The 21,594-nt window shown below is 37.3% G+C and overlaps 2 protein-coding genes across 2 annotated transcripts; both read right to left on the bottom strand.

The window, feature by feature from the left end:
- Window positions 1-724: 724 nt before the first annotated feature.
- Window positions 725-10,678, bottom strand: adpgk2 (ADP-dependent glucokinase 2). Its single transcript, XM_007549751.2, has 7 exons — window positions 10,415-10,678; window positions 7,063-7,222; window positions 5,858-6,048; window positions 5,688-5,784; window positions 5,113-5,249; window positions 4,242-4,378; window positions 725-3,053 (listed from the first exon to the last, which is right to left on the bottom strand). Exons 1-7 carry the CDS (start codon window positions 10,608-10,610, stop codon window positions 2,490-2,492), a joined length of 1,482 nt encoding a protein of 493 aa, XP_007549813.1. The 5' UTR covers window positions 10,611-10,678; the 3' UTR covers window positions 725-2,489.
- Window positions 10,679-11,705: 1,027 nt separating this feature from the next.
- ctsba (cathepsin Ba) lies at window positions 11,706-19,976 on the bottom strand. The gene is made up of 11 exons (XM_007549749.2): window positions 19,860-19,976; window positions 16,608-16,731; window positions 16,453-16,538; window positions 14,990-15,104; window positions 14,759-14,874; window positions 14,358-14,443; window positions 13,837-13,983; window positions 12,999-13,115; window positions 12,759-12,887; window positions 12,381-12,462; window positions 11,706-12,297 (listed from the first exon to the last, which is right to left on the bottom strand). Exons 2-10 carry the CDS (start codon window positions 16,728-16,730, stop codon window positions 12,389-12,391), a joined length of 993 nt encoding a protein of 330 aa, XP_007549811.1. The 5' UTR covers window position 16,731; window positions 19,860-19,976; the 3' UTR covers window positions 11,706-12,297; window positions 12,381-12,388.
- Between the last annotated feature and the right edge of the window lie 1,618 nt (window positions 19,977-21,594).

The following is a 21,594-nucleotide window of genomic DNA, read 5'->3' as shown; positions in this document are numbered from 1 at the left end:
TTTCACATATTTGTTAAAACTGTCCTTATGTTGTGACAGCCAATCTGAAAAGATCAACCTCCTCCTGGAGCTGCTGTTACTGTCTGAAGAAATGCATCTCTCCCGACCAAAAACAACCAGTCAGAGCCAGGAGGAAGTTATTGGTGCAGTCAATCACCCTCCTGTACTCGCTACTCAGTGTGCTAATACCAGAGAAACAACTTACCATTACAGGGAAACCGTTTATCCTCCATCATCGGTGGCCATGCTAACTAGCTTCGCATATACAACAGGTTCTGCTGTCAAGAAGAAGCTGAGTAGCAGACACACAGAGGGGTGATTAACAGCGCTAAGACCCGCCTTCTGGCTCTGATTGGTTGTTTCTACTTAGCACTGAGAGAAGAGCTCGACTTTATCCATTTCATACTGTCACAGTGACAGTTTCAACAAATTAACATCTGATTGTTCTAAAGTAATTAGATTACAGATTTACATTTAAAATGTTGTGTAAACACAGTGAAACTGTGGTCAAGATGATCATACAGTCAGAATCTTGTACTGGACTATCATTAATCCAAAGGTTAAAGGTGAGGTGAGTTGGTAAAGCAAGTCGATGGTGAAACTAACGTTAAAGTCGGCATGAAATGATTTAGCTACATGAGGATGAGAAGATAACAAATGTCATTGTGCTGCTCTATCATCAAGAAGCTGTGATGTGTCATAATTAAATAACAAAACAAAGCAATGATTGCTGATCAGCATTTTATCAGAGATGATTCTGCAATGACTCAACATGCATGAAGCAGTTACACACAGCTGCAGAACACACATGAATGACCCCACTTATCCAATGCGTAGATAAGTGCTGCGACAAACAAACGGTTCCCTCACTGAGCATGCTGCAGTGTTTCCATCCACTGCCAAATTAGCATTTAAATCACAGTTTAAGACAAATACAGAAACTTCAAACAGAAATCCACAGAAACAGGCTGTAAAAAACATCCTGATTTTATCAAACACCAGCAGTGAAAACAGAATAAGGCTCATTTACCCTCAGATCCACCAATTACAAGCAAAACAAATGCACAAGATTTAAAGAGATTTCCACACTTTCCTGAATTTCTGACCTCGTACAATGTAACAAAAACCATGTGTTCCACATAAAAAGTGGTTTTTGAAAAAACAAAAAACAAACAAAGTAGTAATTTTTAACCAAGAAAAGAAACTCTATGTTAAGCTATAGGGATGAAACACATTTCAATCTGAGAGAAGAGAACAAACAGCAGCAGCTGGAATGTTTGATTTCTACATAGTGAGAAGATAGTAGAGTTGGCTTCATTTCAATTAAAGTTCAGTTGCATTAGTAAATAAAAACAAAATAAATGTAATGAGGTAAGTTGAGAACATCCAATCCCAGATGGGAACTAAACATATAAATATATATTTTATGAATGGTCCACTGACGTCAGTTATACAGAATATAATGTCCCGTTAAACCTAAAAAATAACTAAAGATGAGCTGCTTAAACCAGAACTGTAATGAGAGATTTGGTCCGAAACAAGCAGTAAGCAAAGTGATGGAGGGATAAAACTGAAAGAGCCGCAGAGATAAGTCATTACATCCAGCAACCAAACGTGACTCCACATTATTTTTGCATTATTTCACTGCAACTGAACTACAGAGAAATTACAGTCCAAACACAAACATACCAAAACCACGACGCACAATTTTCACATATACAGGGAAACGGGAGCGTTTTACCTCAGAGACCGAGGAAGCAGAGAGAAGAGGCATCAACAGTTTGAATCCAGCAGTTTTTCACTCAAAACTCGACGTTTCTACAAGATGAATTATTTGCTAAAAGGCAAGTGAGGCATTTGTAAATCACATCCTGCCAAAGACACAGATTTAATTATTTCAGATTCTTAACTGCATAGCTGCGCTCCAGGTTGAAATACAAATACAACTGATCCTACAAAAGCTGCGTGTGCAAATCTTGGTCAAAAATCATAACAAAAGTTGAGTGGTGCAACAAAAACATCTGATCACATCCAAACCTCTTCATCTCATCCAGAACAAGTGTCAAGTTTTTTAAGGCCTCAGAGAAATGAAAGGACAAATCATTAAAATCACCAGAGTCGGATGATGAAACATTTACTGTTTTATGAATGTTTTATTGTTAAAAATTAGCTAAACGGAAAAAGTGTAGCTACTAAGTTTCAATATTGAAGGACAGTGAATCAGTGAGACTAATCCAGTTGGATTAGAAAGAAAACTACAATTTAACATTTAGTGATTTTCTATTGCATGTCGTTTGGAAGTTAGAACAGAGTCAGCTACAGAAATATGCATGATCCGACTCTGAAGTAATAACAATGACTTATTTTCAGTTTGGGCCCAGAGCTGCAAATTTAATGATAGCGTTAGCTGTGCAGCCATGTCAGTACCTGAAGGATCGGGTGCAACACACCGAGACTCGAGAGTCAAAAGGACGATTTGGTGTCCCTCTTTAAATCTGCAGAACCAAGCCGGCAGCGGAGACGTTGTCCCCTCCACCCGCAGTCTGATAAACGTCGGTGCACACCAGCACCGGCGCCACGCAGATCTGGTAGTCGTCCTCATCCCAGCAGCTGACGGGCCGGCTCTCCAGCAGCGGGATGCGCTGGCTGCCCTCGCGGTGGCTGACAGAGAACGAGTCGTCCATAATGAGCCTGGCTTTGCTCAGGTCGATGTCGTTTGAGCCGCAGACGTGACGGTTCGCTGTGAGCGAGGCCTTGGCGGTGGCGGACATGGTGTTCTTCCACTGAGAGCCGTGTGTCACAATCATGGCCTGGAAGGCCAGAGTGTGGACATGGAGGCGAGTCAGAGGCTTACCCTTTGATTTACTGCCGCTGGTGGCGCCGCCTGAGCTAGCAGCCTGGTAGCGCTGGTTGAGGATGCGGTAAACCTCCCTCATCTGGTCAAGGACGGTCGCTACGCGAGGGTTTGGGTCCGACAGCACCGTGATGTTGGAGCCTTTGAGTAGGCTGAGAAGATTAGGGAGTTCTTGTTCATTCATGCCTAAAGAGTCTGCCTGGAAAAGAAGAATTGAGATCAATGCTTAAAGGGGATTACTGATCGGTGATCGGCTGCTTAGAAACGAGAAATCTGATCTGAACTCAGATCAGATTCCACTAATGAGAACTCTTTGGTGTGGAAGTGGAAAAAATGAAGTCGGTGGAAACAAAAAGACATTCTGGACGGGAACATGTCTGATGTTCATTTAGGTAACTATTAAACAGAAGGCTACATTTCAACGTGTGAATGTAAAAAGTCATGGAAATGTTTATAAAATGTAGCTGATTTTTGTTTGGGTTTAAAACAAAAAAAGAGAAAATGCACAAAACTGCTAATTTAGGACGTCAGAAACTGTTGAAAATGTAAATTCTGAAATGTTTGTTTTACAATAGTGAAATCCCGTTTACCTGCAGAGCTGTGAAACTGAGTGTTCTATCTCATGTCACCTCTTCTCTACTATAAATATGAATGATCTCATCATACAAACTACGACGCTCCCATCAACGACAGTAAACGGCATCAATGGATGGAGAAGCATTGTTGAAATGAGGAAGAGTCAAATTTCTTTTAACTTGTTTCTGGTACAAACACCTTTTTTATACCAAAAGGCAACATAGTTACTTGATTGTTTAATAAAATGGCTCAAATTACCTAAAAAATACATAATGCTGCCCCTTTAATGTTTGTTTAATAAAAATAAAAAAACAACACTTTTTTGTGATGGTTAAATTTACAGCTCATAGAGAATAGAAAATGGATTTGTTGTTATTTAATATATATTAAAAAAAAACTCCAGAAAGTTTCTAAAACCTGTATCATGACGTCAGAGCCTTATAAAAATAAAAAATGGCCACAAAACCTTTAACCTCTCTAAAAACTAACTTGCTGTACAAAATTATATTTAAAATTTAATACTATAATCATTTTATATGGTTGTTAAACCATATAAATTAGATTAAAAAAACAAAAACATTACATGTTTGTTGTAAAACTCCATATTTTCACATCCTATGTCTTTTTTTCCAGTCTGCATTTGAGAAAAGGACTCAGACTATTTTGCTTGCAGATTTAAATCAGGAGATTTAAATAAACAAATCTAACGTCAGTGTTTTCTACACACTGACCTTTCTGATTTCCATGTTTGGATAATGTATTTGAAAATGCCAACATGGACACATTCATTTAAATATTCACTCATACATACATGAGGGATGACATGGTGAAGAAGGTCGTCTACTATATTCTCGTCCACAAAACTTGCCATCTCAAAATGGATGCCGATCTGAGGTGACGAGGAGGTCAGCAGGTCCGCCAGCCGGGAGAGGACCGCCTCTCGCTCACCTGGAACAAAAACAACATGGAGGACTCAAAGGCACTTCAAGCAGCAAGGAGTGGACGTGAAGGAAGGAAGGAAGTAAAAAAACTGTGATGTGAATTTGTTTAAACTGATGAACTGAAAGAACATGAGTCCAGTCAAAAGGTCAAACTGGATCTGGGTCTAGTTTTGTTGTACAAATCGTCCAGTTCAGAGAGGAAAGTTCGGTTTAACCTGTTCTTCTCGCTATTTGAACTTCTGCTGTTTCAGCTGTCATGACAAATACAGCTCTGGAAAAACATAAGAGACCACTTAAAACGATCAGTTTCTCTGATTTAGTATATAGTTGGGTAAAATGAACATTGTTCTTTTATTCCATGAACTACTGACAACATGCATGTCTCTGAAATTACAAGCATAAATTTTGTATTTATTTGCAGAAAATGAGAAATGGTCAGAATAATGAAGAAGATGCAGAGCTTTCAGACCTCAAATAATGCAAAGAAAACAAGTTCATGTTCTTTTAGAAACAACAATAGTAATGTTTAAACTTAGGAAGAGTTCAGAAATAAATATTTGGTGGAATAACCAGAAGGTTTTTCCAGAGCTGTATTTCCCCAGTAACTCTTCTGCTAACTTGAAACCCAGTTTGTCTGTGAAACACAAATTTTACAAATAAATCTGAATCAGGTATTCTTAGTAAATCGAAGCAGCTGATTATCTGAACAGCTAATCATCAAACTCAGTCATGTTTTCCTACCTGAATTGAAGGGGAAGTTGTCCATCATCTGAAGCCCTCCCACCACCAGCAGATCAGGTTTGAAATTTTCCAGTTTCTCAGCAAATTCTTCCAAAGAGTCCAAGTAGGGGTTATGAGCATCACTGTGAATGATATATCTACAAAAAAACATGCAACGTCCAGTTTACTTACAAAGCACATTTAAAAATAATCCAGTCTGACCTAAATACTTCCAGGTGTTCAACTTAAAACACAAAGATGCAATGAAATGGATTTAATAACAACAAAATATAACACATAAGTGTCAAAATCTCTGCTATTCACAGCAGAAAACCTGATGTTTACCAACAGATGTATAATTACAGCATGCATCTCAATTCAAACCTGGACAAGATCTGATTTTAAGAAAGAAAGAGAAAATAAAAAGCTTAGAGATCCACCAGAAAAATAAACCAGACATATTTTTCTTAATTTTCCAACACTTTGCAATAGTTGCTAACAACTATCTTTAGGGTGCAGGTTGGTTATGAAGACTGTGAGCAAAGTTAAATGAGATAATCGCCAATATAAATACACTAAAGACTTGTTAAATATACCTGTTTGCTCTGCGTGAGGTGTACGTCCCCCAGCTGGCACCAGATGAATATTCAAGGATCAGATGTATGTCTGGCTCATCTATCACTTTACCAGCCACTGGCAAGAAAAACAAACATGGACTTAGAAGAGAACTAAGCATAAAAGAGAGGTCATGTTTAATCTAGATTACCTGTAATGTGCTGGGACAAAACTTCAGTGAAATCGGTGCTGAAACTTCCCCCTAACAACACGTCACATCCCTCTGTTGCCATGCGACCGGCCATCACAGGAGCATTGCCACCTACAGCCCACCTGTTTCCAGGTAAGTCACGGGCGCCGTCCACCAGCTCACTGAAGAGGGTTTCATTAATCATGAAACGCCTGCAGGAGCAGGAAAAGAAAGTAAAACGACAATACTAAAGACTTAAAAGAGTTTGTAACATTATTTTTCTTGGTTGTTTTATATTACAGGAACAAAGTTTCCCACAGAAAACTTGCTAAGCTCAGTGGTTGGGGCGCTCAGGCAGCCATTCATCCAACAGTCCGTCGTGATTTTGAGTTAAATTTTTTTTAAAGTTGACAGAAAATTCAAAAAATATCACTTGATAATTATGTGTTATTGAAAGATTGCAAGATTAATACCTGGACACCAACTATAAAGTCTTAAAAAATGCAAACATTTTAAAAGCATTTTAAGCAATGTTTAGCCTGGCGGGGGCACAAGTAAAGCCTGGTGGCCCTCCAGGCTTATAATACACCAGGGAGAAACCTGCAGGAACGCAACACCCCTGAGTTTTAGTGTTGTAACCAATTATTATGTTAGTTATTAATTACGCAGAAATAAATTGTGTAGATTAAAGCCTTTTTAATACAATATTGTGAATGCATTAAAAGATGCAAATAAACGCACCATTCAAATTCATTCTATATAAAGAAATAAACATTTTCTTCCCCAAAGTGTAATAACAGAATTCCTTTAGTGATCATTTGTAGCAAATAATGCAGCTAAAAATATGTCTAATATCAACATGTGAAAAGCCCAGCTCTTTCTGCTCGACTTGTAGAGCCAACCTGTTGATTAATATATTATTTTTTTGATTAACCAATTAATGATTGGTTAGCAAAAGGTGCTAAATTAGAGTTGTTGTTTGTTTTTTTATACATAATTTGAACCAGGCTAAGACTGCCACTTGATTAGTTCTGGTTTGAACATATTAACAGAAAAAAATATTTTTTTATCTTGAAAATATAATTTTTATATCGTTTTGGCTTAATAACTGCTCTTAGTGTTGTTCTTTCAGCAAACTGGTATTTTTATAGTGTCTGTATACTCCAGTTAAGGAGTATACACAACTTTTACTGTAAACATGCTGCTCTCCATCCAACATTACTTACTCTGCAGCAGCTCCTGGCGCAAAGAAGTAGGCAAAGCTCTGAGCCAGTTGTTCAGCATTTTTCAGATAGTCATAATGCAATGGCTGGTCTGTGTGAGAGATGCCTATCTTATTTAGGAATGACACGCCGTCTACTATGAGGTCGACGCAGCCACCAAACCCTGAGGAGGGAGGAGACACAGAAGAAGAAATACAATTACACACCAACGTTTCTCCCTGCAGCAGCCACACAGAGGCCAAAAGAGAAGAAGAGAAAAACACTGAAGTAAACTGAGGAGAAGAAGAACAAAAGCAAAGTCGTGCAAATTGTAGGTTTTACAGAAAAGCTGCGACATGAATGACAGTGGATCAGTGGGAAGAGTAGTTAGTCGTCTTACGACCCAAATGTTGTGGGTCAGATTTCAGTTTCCTGCTGACCCACGTGACCCGGCATATGAGGCTTTAATGCAAAGTGATTTCAGTGGTCGGAATGATTACAACCTGCCACAATGGAGGGCAAATGAAACTTTGAACTAAAGTGTAATTTACGTACATCACGATTTAATTTCACTAATTAAAACGTAAATGTCAGATCATCTTTCAATTAGATTGAAATATCAATTCTAAAGTCATTCTGCTTCATCACAACTAAGTTTTCTACTGCTTTCTGCTAAAACATGACAGCTTGTTATACATTTAAAAAAAAATCAGTGTCTAATTTATATTGTTTCCCTAAATGATACCAGAGCTGCAGCTAAAAATTAGTTATCGATTAATCAATTATTTTGATGATTAATCTATAAAAAAAATAGGGATATTCTGCATACTTTTCATCTAAGCCTTTTTATACAATATTGGAAATGCATAAAAAATACAAATGAACAATTAAATTTCTTTTTGGAGTGAGAAAATAAACATTTTATTGCCTAAAATGCAAAAGCATAAAATTATGTTAGTGCACACTTGGTCTCTTGTAGCAAATGACATCTGCAGCAAAAAATAAACTACGTCTACCGTCCAAATGTGAAAAGTTCAGCCCTTTAACATTAATACAGTGTAGGGTTGATCTATTGACTATTTTTTAAATTAACCTATTAATAGTTAGATAGCAAAAGGTGATTAATAAAAGCCTTCTTATACATAATTTGCACTGGATGAAGCCAAAACTATGCCACTAGAGTTTTGAGTAGAACATATTCACAAATCTTTTTATTTGATCTTATTTACGGTTTTGGCTTACTGCTCTGGGTAGTTTTTTCTTTCAGCAAATCACCTTTGTTGACTCTGTATACTCCAGTTAACAATTAATTAATTCATCACGATTAATTGTTTCAGTCCTACGTGAGGTTATTGTTTTTTAATCTGAAATTAATTTACCCCCCATGAGATTGGGAAGCAAAACGTGTCATTAAAGTCAGAGTGAAATGATAACCAGCTGAGTCTGCTGTCAAACAGGGTAAAGGTTGGCTAGGTACAGATTATAAAGTGAGTTTGATCAAAGTCTAAAAAACTGGATTTTTGGAACTAAGTCAAGACATCCAGGCTGACACTTTTCAACATATTTACAGGAAACTAAACTAAGTTGCTAACTGATGTGCTGGGAGTCCCGATTCTTCTTTTTAAAGTAACTTCTTCAACAATTTATGTGTTTGTGATTTATAAAGGATTCGTAGTATACACACAACAAGAAAGAGCTTTTGTATTTCAATTCATGGTGTAAAATTATGGAACAAGTTAAATGAGGAGCTAAAATAAAGTCAAAATTTAATACAATTTAAAAGGAACTATGAGGAGGTCATTCTAATAAGATATAGATATTGGTGAGAGTTAGCACTAATGTGTTTATGTAAATTGAGGCTAAAGCGTATGAGTGTGTGGGTATGAATCCATATACTTAGACACATGTAAACCCAGATAAAATGGAAAATTAATTAACCTGTTTCTTTTATTTAATAATGAGGGTCCATCTGAAAATATACGAGTTTATGGTGTAGGAGTTCATACGTTTCTTACTTCTTCCTACTCCTTTTCGAGGATGTTAAGATTACTGTAGTACAAAAATGTGTCCTTTGCATTCCTTGTTCATGTGTGTGTAATAAATAAATGTAGATAAAGGGAAATATTGATGTAAAGACATGAGGCTTAATGACAGCCACAGAGTTTCTGTCCATATGGTTTGAGGAGGGGAGGTATCTCTTCAGAACAGACTGTCCCAGCTGCGGATCCAGTCTGGGATCTGGTGACTGAACATTTGTGATCATCTGTCTTCTCCCTTCGCTACCACAGAGCCTTGGAGAATACATTCACACCCAATGAGGTTTTTTTTGTTGTTTTTTTGCATTTTGTCTTGCTGAAACCACAGGTTTTAATGAATCTCATTGAGGTTCTCTGTAATAGATCAATACAAAACATATTTCTAAAGTGGCATGACATGAAAAATGGTTTCATAGCATTAATCTGAGAAGCAGCCACGCGGCTCATGGTAACTGGAGGAGCTGTGGAAGATGAACTGCTCAGGTAATCTATCAACATCACAACCATCTGTTGTGGATACCATACATTTTTTGCTAGTTTTTTGTTCTTAATGGAAGAGTGGCATTTTATTCAATCTTATTTAGATCACACATTTAAGAAAACACCAGTTTGCTAAAGTACTGAATATAAATAGATGCAGAGGCAGCCAAACATTGAGGATACAATGATAAGCAGTAGAGACCGTAAAACTAGAACGTCAGTTAATAATATCAGTGGGTCACAAGCTGCAGTTTAGACACATCTGAATTAAATCAAAGCATATTAATGGATCAGAATGGCCCAGTTAAAGTCCAGACCTCAATCCAGTTGACAGTTGATATTATCTCATTCTGCTTGAGCTATTCTGCTCAGAACAATAAGCAAAAACTTCGGTCTTTAGACTTGAAGCTGTTTTGCATAAGAAGTACATTTATGCCACACTTTCACTATTTGATTTTTTTAAAAATGTTTAAGGGGTGTGAATAGTTTTTATAAGGCACTGCATGACAGACTACACTCCACCACAATATGGTAATCCTCAACATCTAACTTTCGCTCATTGTCAGTATTTCACTGGTCAAAACTTAAAGAATTCTCGCTAGATTTATATTTTACTATTAAATAAATATCGCATAAATGGCGTATATTAGACAGGTTACAATAATACAGTTACTAGTACTTTAACTAAATTCCCTGTTTGGGATTTAACAGAAACTGTAAGTAAAACTTGTGTCAGTAATTTCAAGCAAACTGACTTTAAAGTCGGGTATTTTATATGTTTAAAATTAGCGTTTATTAATGACCAGTGTCCACTTCAACCCCCAGCAGCCTAGCTAGTGTCGCTAGCTCTCCGCACCTACCAACTGCCACTCTGGGTCTGGCGTCATTAACCCCGACTTTCCTTTCAGCCCGGAGCAGAGACGAAAGCACCGTGTCCAGCCGGTCGTCCAGCACTGTGTTCTGCGGTGAACGGAACCAGATGGCTAACAGAACCACGAAAAGGGACAGAACAGATCCATACTTCATCAACGGAAGCCTGCTTCCCCCCTCCATCATCGCCCGCTCCTGCTGCCTGCGGCGGCTCTGGCTGGCTGACTGAACAAACACACCCCGCCTTCCGGAAGGGCAGACAGCCCACTAAGGTTTGTGCGTTTGTTTTTAAACCGGGAGTGTCCCGGGCGTGGCTACGCTATGCGGAGATTAGCACAAGCTTCCGGGGTTTAAGATTATGAAAATAGAAAAATAGTTCTGAATTAACTTTTAGAATGATTTAATTTCCAGCGTCACTTCGTAAATCATGCACTCGTTTACATTTTATTCAGGTAGCACCGTCATCCCGGCAGTAAAACTGACTGATCACGGTGAACAAAACTATAAAGGCTTATTTTAATTGGACAATTTATCTTGTTTACCAAACAAGAGACAAAAGTTATAGCAATAAATTTTTTAAAACAAATTTAGAAATGTATGTTCTCATTAAGTAAAAGTATAATAAGCATTGTACATACTATACTTAAAAATTTTAATTTACTGAATATTGTTAATTAAATGTTGAAGCAACTTTTTTTTTTAAGTTTTTTTTTTCAGTAACGCTACTTTTGAGTAACATTTCTGGATACTCAACCCACTAAGCAGCTTCACTTGTTTTAGCCACATAGGCACCAAACATGGAAATAAACCTACAGTATTAAAGTGAAACTTCTTGTTTGTACACAATCTTTGGTGTTTTAGTATCGTTATCTTCCAACTACAGAGCCTGCTGTAACGTTCAGAGGTCAACCAGATAGAATAAATATTATATATTAAAAATAAGTTCAGGGATATTTTCCCTCAAGTAGAGGAAATGTTTCCACCTCCTTGGACATCAAATCAATTATGGTGCAAATCTGTACATATGAGCTCTGTTTCAAACAACTCGAAGCTTTAATGAAATCCGTTGTTTTGGTCAAGTTCATTATGAAAGAGCTATAATGAGCCAAAATATGCAATAAATAAAGACTAACTCAATATCTAATGCACATCACTTTAAATGTTATTGTTGATTTAAGTGAAAGACATTCACATCTCTAAAGAGTAAATTTCTTTCTAGTAAACAGTCTTATGAGGGTCTGTCTAAAACATAAATATAGAAATACAAAATGAGAACCACAATACTGGCAACCAAAGATTCATTTAATAAATTCAAATGAACAATTCCCAGCATTTGATCCTATTGGCAGTAAAAACTTCACTCCATTTCATTGTAATCTACTTTTAAAATGCTTAAAAATAACAGGCACCTATTACAGGCAGTACATTATGACAGTCGGTAGTACAGAGTATAATTTGTCATTAAAAAAAATGTATCAAGGGTCATTGCATGATGAAATGTGTTCTGAGAAACAGCTCTGCTCATTGGGGTGTTTTTAAAAACACCATTCAGTTTGATGCTGCATTGATCTATAGATGGTCCTCAATTTTCATCAGTGCAACACAAGAATTGTTTCATCTTTATTACGAGACATCTGCTTTCCAAGCAATTAAAAGAAAAAAGAAGTAAAATATGGGAGTGTCCTAAAACAGACCAACATATAAAAAAAATAAATTGTGTGCAACAACAGTTTGTCTTCATCTCCAATCTGAAAATTCACTTAAAAACTACAAGAGTTTGAATTCCCCTCCTGAAATGCCATGCTGTGCAGAAGTATACTTTGTTCAATGACAGTGGAGTGTGGCGCCCTCTGGCGGTCCCGCAGCATAAAACCTGGAAGTAGAAACAAACTTCATGAAGTCATATTTAACGTAACATTTTCCTTTTAAATAGTCACTGGTCATTACTGAGCTTACCTTGGGTTTTACTTGGGGATTCCAGCCACGATCTCAGACTCAATGCCACAGTGATCTGATCCCCGGAGGATTTTAAAATATCCTGAAAATTAAAGCGATAAAGTGAACTTGGTATATTTAATGTTCAGTATAAAACGAGAAATTAGTGGAGGCTCTTGACCGAGTGAAAGCATATATTAGGTTACAGCTTTGTGTGGGTTAAAGATTCACACGATATGAGGATTAATTAGAATAGACACATCTATAAGCATGCTAGATCTATAAAATTGGTGTCCAGATTAGCTTTTTGTCCTGGTGTGTTTTCAGTTTGACACATTATCAAAATGTTAACACTGGAGCCTAGTGCCATTTAGTTAATGGTAGTAATTTCCTGCTCACCATTATCACCCCAGTCAGTGTTCCAGGAGTTTGCACAGAGCCAGTAAGGAACACCATTTTCCTCTCCCCAGCCCAGGATCTTAATGGCATGTCCTCCCAAAGCAGTTCCCGACACGTGCTGATACACACCTGAGGAGAACAGGAGAGATACAGTAAGGAAATCAGGTGCAGTTACCATTTCACCTGTCTGCGGTCTGCTGAGATTATATTTGTAAGAGTATTTTATGCTGCTTTTCTTACCAGATTTGTAGGAAGGGAAATCTTCGTAGACTGTAAACGCTCCCTCTACAGGTCCGTTCTTGTAAATCTCTGATTTGATCTGATCTTCTTCTGATGGTACGCCATAAGCTGTTTTACCTGCAAAATACTTCAGGTTAAAATTCTGTATGTGCCCCATGGTGATGATTCTTAAAGGTCACCTATTATGCTTCCGTGAACAGGTCAGAAAATGTCTAAGGGCTATATAAAACGTGGCCATTGCATTTTTTGCATAAAATCATTCTTAGGTAATACGATTTTATTGAGGTCAGTTCTGCCCATTTTGATTCCTTTCAGAATGAGCCATTTTAGGGCCTCCTGTCTCTTTAAAACTGAATAAGCTCCTGCTGGCCACTCACACGTGAAAATGGTTGCAAACAGGTGGACAATTATACTACTGTACATCTTTGAAAAGCAGCGCAGTGCCTGTCGAATGTGACTTAACATTTGGGAGTTTTCTGAAACATCGCTTTCTCCAGACGTCAAAAAACATGAATGTTTTTGTCAAAAAAGAAAACAGCCGAGTGTTTTAAGCAGTTGGGTTGTTTTTAGAAACAGTTGAGACCCAAATGAAAACAAACGCATGTAAAAAGTAAATTTTGCATAATATGTTCCCTTTAAATACTTCTTTCAAACGAGCCATTTTTAAACAGCAGCATAATTAAATCTTCACATCTTTTTGTCATTAAATGCGTCTTGAATGACTGATTTTGTCATTTCTACAAGACTATGTTTTTCTTTTGTTTTTTTCTAAACAATCAGCAGCAAATATGTAAAATCAGAGCAGTTCTCATGCTCATCTGCTCTGCAGCATTCTTACCATAGTGTTTGTCATTCTCATAGCTTGGTGTGTATCCAGCCTCACACTGTGTAACACACTGCGGCGTGTCGCCGCCCTCCCCAGTGCAGGGAGGTCTGCTGCCGTTGACGTGGTGCTCACAGGGTTCGATGGTGTACGGTCTGCAGCCTGCAAGAAACACAAAGACTCAAGTTTTACCACAGACTAATCACTCACTTTAGCATCCCAAAACTGAGAAACACTGTTGGAGAGATTTTAATCAGACAAATATCAGATACTGAATGTACACCAAAGCATAATTTAGTGGGAAAAACAATGCAGGGCACAAAATAGCCCTACACAGACCTCATCAAAAGGTGGCAGTCTGTTTATAAATTCTGAAACTTAAAAGGTCTTCATAAATAACCAGAAACAAAGAATCCGCTATGATTTTTAAAACTTCAAAATAAATACTTTTTAGAAAAAGATTTCATCAAGAAAGAATAAACCATCTGCACCACTGACACCAATTCAAAACGCAACACTTGTGTAAATGAACTTACCAATATGAGAGTTGTAGAGCCCTCCAGTCACCAGTCCATTTGTGGTCCAGAAGTCCCAAGCATTTGGAGGGTAGCCACCATTACATCTTAAACAAAAAACAAAATATAAATTAATCACCATCTCTGTAGACGCACACATTCAGCCTCTGTTTTTATGTTTTCTTCCAGTAATTATCCTGCATCATGTTCAGAAACTGCAACTCATTTTGGAGTTAAATAAACTTAAAACACAAGTTACCTTGACAAAAAGTGTTTTTAAAGGATTATTTTGTACACTATCCACTTAACATTGGCTTTATACTTTGAACAAGCACAACGCTAACCAAGTGTTAAATCATGGTTTTAGTCACTGACCAAGCTAATAATTATGTCCAAAGGAAGACAAACTTTGAAGGACCTACCCCATTCCACAGCTGTCGCAGCAGGTGAGCAGATCCTGAGCGGAGATCTCCACACTGACCTTCCCGCTGGTGTGAATGCAGATACGGTCAGAGATGGCCTCTGCTGCACCAAACGCCTAAAGGCAGAACAACCACATGGCATGAGAATTACGAAAATAAAAGTGTTCAAAGTTTTATTAAAAAAGTGGACGCTGAATTTGCATTTATAATTTAGCGATGAATTCTCCTCACCCAGCAGGATCCACAGGAGCCCTGGTCTCTGATCTCCCTCAGGGTGGGACAGTTGGGCCACTGCTCTCTGGAATCAAATTCTGCTGGCAGCTTCATGCCTTCTGCATACTGAACCCTGAAGAGACACATGACTGGTGTGAGTGTTACCCCATGAAACCATTTACTTTACATGTTTTAAAATCAGCAGAAGCTGCAACATATTACTTTGAGCAACTGGAACCATTAATATCGAGAAATGTTAACCTGTTTTTGCCAAAAATAGGTTAAGCCCCTTCAGACAGGAGGGAGAGCATCTGAACCTAAAATTAAGTCACCACAGACTCTGAACTGAACGTAGCTTAAATGGTTGGTTTCAACATTTAAATGTGCTCTTATTATAACTACTCCACTGTTAGTACGGTTGTTTGTTGAGGGTGGTTGTTCAAGGTGAGCCTAAACCTCAGGCTTAAAGGTGATTTATTGTGCTTCCTTGAAAAGGTTAGGACAGGCTTACGCAAGACATGTTCGTTCCATTTTTTTTGCACAAAATCGTTCTTAGATAATGAGATGTTAGTCTGCTCAGTTCTGCCTGTTTTGAGCTCCTTGAGATGTTTTAGAGCCTCCTGTCACTTTAAATCCAAATAAGCTGCTGCTGGTGGCCACGACCCCCAACTCAACATTTGTACTCCTGGGAAAATGGCAGCAAGTGGTTTCTGAATTGCAAGTCAACAACAAAACACTTCTCTTTTCCAGCAGCCATTGTACAGAGCATACAGCAGTAAAACCAGCTGACCAAACATCCTGGAACTCAGCTTGTGTTGCTAGGAAACAGGACTCCGTTGTTGCTAGGTAACGACAGAGTGCCCGTTGAATGTGACTTAATATTCAATTTAATTTTAGAATTAAATTGAATTTTGATTTTGAAATGGCTTGTTTTCCAGACAACAAAAACATTAATTTATTGTCAGAAAACAGCTTGGCGTTTTTTTCTAAATGCTTGAGTTGTTTACAGAGGCAGTTGAGATCAAACTGGGAGTGTAAAAACATGCAAAATGTGAATTTTTCACAATAGGTCCCCTTCTATTTCCCTCCATTCATCTAATGAGCTCACCAGCGTTCCCATCACTGACGGACAAAAGCATCCCCACAACATGACAGTTTTGATATAAACAGTGTTTTGAGTCTACATCAAAAAAGGTTGAGATCTGGTCTCTTGTATTCAGTTTAAACATAGATTACACATAGCTGTACCTTTAAACACAACTGGTTTAACTGGATTTTATTTTGGGGGGGTATCAGAAGATTTTTTTCTTAAGCCATGAATCATTTTCCTCCTAATGCTCCATGATGAACTGGCTTGTTTTGGTTCATAAAAAGCATAAAAAATATTGAAGGTAGAAGTTGAAAATGCAAATAGTTCAATAGGATTTATAAATGCATTGCATCTAGAAATATTACATTAATGTTGACCTTGTGAGACTTACATGACAGGCAGCTTAGGTCCCTTAAGCAGAGTGCCGCAGAGGTTTTTGACATAGGCGTAGTCAACATCACGGAAGTTGTGGCCAGCCTGCAGAGTGGAAATATGAATTAGTAAAACAGTCTCAGGATTCTGGAGGAAAAACAAGAATAAACTCACCTTCCAGGTTGTATTGAGCTTATTGATGTAGTTGACCATTTCACCGGACAGAGGACGGATGTGGGGTCTGGCCAGGCTCACAGACAAGCTGGCAGCCAGCGCCAGGAGAGTTGCACACAACATTCTGCCCAACACACACAAGAAAAAAAATTAAAAATGGGGAAAAAAAAACAAACATTTTCAAGGTTTTTACTCCATGACTAAAGTGTTTGCATTTTTTGGTGAAATTCGCATGAAAATGTTGCACCTGGTTGCACAACGTTTCCCTCTTAGATACACTCCTAAAGCTGCTAGTTCAGCAAAATGTTACAGCAGATTAGACATTCCCACGCCTGACGGAGATACAAGTACAAGGAAAAAGCAGCAACTGTTCTCAGTCAAGCCTCCTACAATGTTAACAAACCGCATCACTAAACATGATCGAAACCAAATGCAAGATGTGGAAAATACAAACCAGAACACTTGGAGGGGTAAATTCAAGGCTAGGGCTGGGTGATGTGGACTTAGTATTTTATTATGATATTTTGTGGTAATAATGTGATAAAAAAAAATCATACAAGCTGCTCTTAAGGACGCCACCTACTGAAAGAAATGTGATTTACATCAAACTGCGCAGGGTAGCTGCATCAATCATATTTTTGAATTTCTTGATATTTTTTCAGTTTAATAAATTTTACAAATAATATTTCCAATAATCCGGTCAGTTTTAAATTTAACATCATTAATTGAAATTTATTGAGCCAACAATAAATATTACAAGAAAATATCTTTGATAAACGGTACTATAAGTGCCCATCCCAACTCAAGTCTGCAGATACCATTCATATTACGCAAATACAAATGTTTTAAGAAATAGATCATAACCATGGTTTATTAAAGGTAACCAGAAGATGAAAGAAGTCCAGCTAAAAAACAAAAGTATAGTTTGTGGTGCAAAATAAAAGCAGATTCCTTTTATTTTGTTTTTTAATACTTTGTTCCTCTTGGAAAGTCTCCTTCTCACCACAAACACCTGTTTGGGCCTGCATCCCTCCTGTAAGTTTTAAACCTAGAAATTCTTGAGAAACTAGTAATGAATCACATGACAGATGATCAGGAGTTACTGTCACCAAAAGAGAAGCAGAAAAAAGTTTCCCCTTTTTAAAAAGGGTGTAAGCGCCAAGAATGTGGGAAGAACTGCTAGCCATAAAAATCAGCAAAAGGCATAGTATATTAATGAGGAATAAGCAAAGATTATTATAAATCTTATTCGGTTTTAAATAACAAATCTTGTATACAGGTATACTGGCTTGCCTTTGACTCATATTGAGGAATCTTCCAATTTATTTTAATAAATGGTTCAATTAAAAAGTTTCCAGTAAGATTTAGAGGAAGTGAAACACCAGCTCTGCCTATCTGCATTTCTCACTTCTCAAAAGCAATTAAAACTTCATAGCTTGCTTTCAAAGCTCCAGACAGCATGACTGACAAAAAGCTGCCAAGTCACTGGAGAATGCACAAACAGCCTCCCCTCAGTCACAAGCCGCATGCGAACTCTCAGGTTAGAAGGCTGAGACCTTTTTTTTTTTTCCATTAAGAGGTTTAAGATGACATCATAACTTCATGAGTCAGCAGCAGATCAGGCCCCAGAAATGACTGATGACCTTTACAAAAATCTTTCCAGTACTGATGATGGCTCAGCCTCAAACAGGGTCTCTGAAGCCCTCAGAGGATTTTTCCACTTAGATGCTGTCTAAACGGAAAACCTAGCTAACTGATCTTAGCTTAGAGTAGGGCTTCAAAACATTTCATGATCTAAGCATTCCATAGCAGTTGATAGATGGTTATTGATTAGTTCTGTTTTAATTGATTAGTTCACCACTAGCTTGAAATGCTGTCGAACTGGTGGTGTGACCTTTCCTCTTATCCAGTTTTTACTCCACCCGGTTGTTTATTTTTAAGCCGTTATGAGATATAGTGGCAAACCTTAAACTGCTGCTGCAGTGCCAGTTACTCTAAAGGTTGTTGCTAGGTAACAAAAAAGTGATTGAGTTGCTAGGTAACCAAAGAATGCGCGAGTTAGTTGATTCCACCGACTTTGCTCAGCTGGCTGTGAGAAGTTGGCCGGCTAAAGCCTTTCCTCTGCCTAAATCCCCCAGAATGCTGTGCGGTTCTTGATCAGAGTTCAATGATTATTTCATCAGTTGTTCTATTGATTAGTCACATGTCTATTGCAATATATATTGATTTTTTTTTTGTCCAGGCCTAGCCTTATGTGAGGTCATCAGACGCTTATCCATGTCAAACTTATTTAATTTTTGTGAATTTTAGTGCAGTTAAACAGCCAAACTGAAAAATAATAATAATAATAAAAAAAACAGACCTTGGCATGTTGTACTAAAGGGGATAAACTAAGTCCAGTATGAGTTTGATTTTACAGTAAAGTTCATTTGGTCCCTTTAACTGGGTCATTTAGGGCTGTACCAGCATTTATGGTGATGAATAGGTGGAGTAAATTAATGTTTCACAACATTCCCTCCCTGTGAGAACAAACGAGGTGACAGAGATTGGCAAAAAACCACAGGCTCTTATCAGAAACTCACTGACAATAAAACCTGAGAACAGAGGGCGAGCAGCCATTTTACAATCAACTTATGGATTTATTTATTTTTTTACCGTTACATTAAAGGTTTTTATTTTAAACTTAGAGTTATTTAGCCGAAGTCTGTCAGGTGTTTTGATCCCCTTCTGTAACATTTAGATTTGACATAAGCCATTTTGTCTGGGCCTTCTTATAAAAACGGTTTCATTTTCCATTTCCTTCTAAATGACTTCAGTGTCATGTTTCATAACCGTATTGCTGCTGTACGCCTTTGTGTGGAAAGGGAATGCAGTTTTTCTGCACCACTTTTCTTTCTTTTTTTGTTTGTTTTTTTAAATCCACATTACTATACGAGTATATATCAAGGCCCATGTTTGAACTAATTTGCACCACCTGCTTCATGTTTACCTCGAAGGGTACAGCTAACTGCTAACTGCTGTTAAAAACGTGCAAATCAAGACCAAAAAATAAATCCAAAGAAAGCATAGCCTGTCTTAATCGTGTCTTTTCACTCGATCTTTAACTTTAAAAAACAAGAAGCGTAACTAAGTTAGCTGTGTAGTTTTAGCAAGTATTTTTGTTAAATGTGGTTTATCTAACCACTTATTTTCGTAGAAACCCATAACGACCCATTTTCTTAGAAGCTTCTATGTAAGAAAATAACAACCTACCTGTCGCTTATTGATGGGTTTTTGGTGTCTCCTTACTCTGCGGGTCGGCCCAGTTCGACCCTCCAGTCTCTGCCTGTTGTTTTACTGTGGGTCTGGTCGTATTTATCGCTGTGAACACGTGAATCGGTCACATGAACGCAGCTCATGTGATCCTGCTGACTAACTGTGGCTTTCCACACTTCCTCTTTAATCTGAAATGAGGTTCGCTTCCTTGTTGTTGTCTTCCTCACTGATTTAATGCACATTAAGCAATAATGTGAATCTTTATCTTGATAATGAAATAGAAATATGTAAAATTGACCAAGGTCGGCTTTTCTCAATCTATCTGAACAACTTCGATTTAACCACTAGACGGCGCCAAAAATCAACCATCACTTGTTTTTTTCTGGTTATGAAAACCTTCATAAACGGACAATTCTTTGGAAATGTTTTCACACCTCAGACTTTTTAATACTTTGTTACAACACCAAAATTTAAAGCAACATAAAGTAACATGTAGCTGTGAAGGAGAGGGGAAAATTATGGTGCCAAAATGTTTGATGTGTTCACATCCCTGCTTTATTTGCAGTTTTTTTATTCAGTTGTTTTTATACACATTTTGTATTTTTTTTATGTCTCTGCTCATGAGTAGTTTCACATTTCTGTTAATTGGAGCATTGTCTTTGTAATAACAATATAGTATAATTTTTGTGATGTAAATTCTCTTATTCTTCTTTTCTGTCTTTATATTTCTTACCTATAGTTTGAATATGCATGCTTGTATTTACATTTGATTTTACGCACTCTGACCTATAAATGATATTTATATTCCTTTTACAAATTAAAATGTGAAAGGTGTGGTGTGCATTTGCATTCACCTTTTTCCCTCTAAATCCACTGAATAAAAAACTGTGCAACCAGCCGAATTAAGAACTATTTAATGCCAGAAATACTTTTAGATACACAGAAATTCACAGCTCAGAATCTCGAGACATCATTAGTCATTCACTACATAAAGAAGTAGGAAGAAGAAAGCCATTAAAGTTGCTTGCAAGCTGTGTAGGGAACAGTGAACATGTGGAAGAAAGTCTCCTGGTCAGGTGAGACTAAATTTTCCTGACAAGTGTTTCAAAGCCTTGTGCAATAAAAAATAATCAAAATTTACACATCAGAACAAAATTGTTGTTACCCCTCTTTTAATGACAAACAATGGTTACTGAAAATTAATGAAAGTAATAATAATAATAATAATAATAATACAAAATTAATGAAGATTAACCAATAAAAATCAGACATCGCTTTAGAAACATGGTTCAACAGAATCATTAAAAATAAATTAATGAAACGGTCCAGTCAAAAATGACATACCTTGCTTGAAAATTAAATACATTTTTAAAAAAGTGTTAAATGCAATTCAAAGAGCAACAATTTAAACTGGGGAAAGCTGATGTAGCTACAAATACAGCAGTTTTTGGCTCACGTTTGGGTCATTTTGTCATTTTTTATTATTGGTTAAAAGGCCAGATGGTTACAAAGTTCATGTTTTTTCTTTCATTTATCTAAGCTCACATGGTTATGACTTTTATTCAATAGTCATTTTTCTGTAGTAATCACTGCAAAACCACAGAGAACATGTTGACTGCTTGTACACTTTCTCTTCCTTTTATTAATCTGTCACCTGACTATCAGACTGATGAAACTGACAAAAAAAAACACAATGAACTCAGCTGTTTTTTTTGTCAGAAGAACAGACACT

This window comes from Poecilia formosa, unplaced genomic scaffold (assembly GCF_000485575.1).
Source record: "Poecilia formosa unplaced genomic scaffold, Poecilia_formosa-5.1.2 Scaffold33, whole genome shotgun sequence".
Taxonomy (NCBI): Eukaryota; Metazoa; Chordata; class Actinopteri; order Cyprinodontiformes; family Poeciliidae; genus Poecilia; species Poecilia formosa.
Note: the sequence above shows the minus strand (reverse complement) of the source record. Positions and strands in the feature narration are given on the sequence as shown.

Bases quoted from the DNA above. Each gene is read 5' to 3' on its own strand.
- adpgk2 (XM_007549751.2), bottom strand. From the start codon at position 10,610: ATGATGGAGGGGGGAAGCAGGCTTCCGTTGATGAAGTATGGATCTGTT. The intron at 7,223-10,414 runs GTAGGTGCGGAG...CTCCCTCCTCAG, and splicing joins CAGACCCAGAGTGGCAGTTG to GGTTTGGTGGCTGCGTCGAC. The intron at 6,049-7,062 runs GTAAGTAATGTT...CTGCTCCTGCAG, and splicing joins GCGCCAGGAGCTGCTGCAGA to GCGTTTCATGATTAATGAAA.
- ctsba (XM_007549749.2), bottom strand. From the start codon at position 16,730: ATGTTGTGTGCAACTCTCCTGGCGCTGGCTGCCAGCTTGTCTGTGAGC. The intron at 15,105-16,452 runs GTAAGTCTCACA...GTGTCTCTTCAG, and splicing joins GGACCTAAGCTGCCTGTCAT to GGTTCAGTATGCAGAAGGCA. The intron at 13,116-13,836 runs GTAAGAATGCTG...AGTATTTTGCAG, and splicing joins TGAGAATGACAAACACTATG to GTAAAACAGCTTATGGCGTA.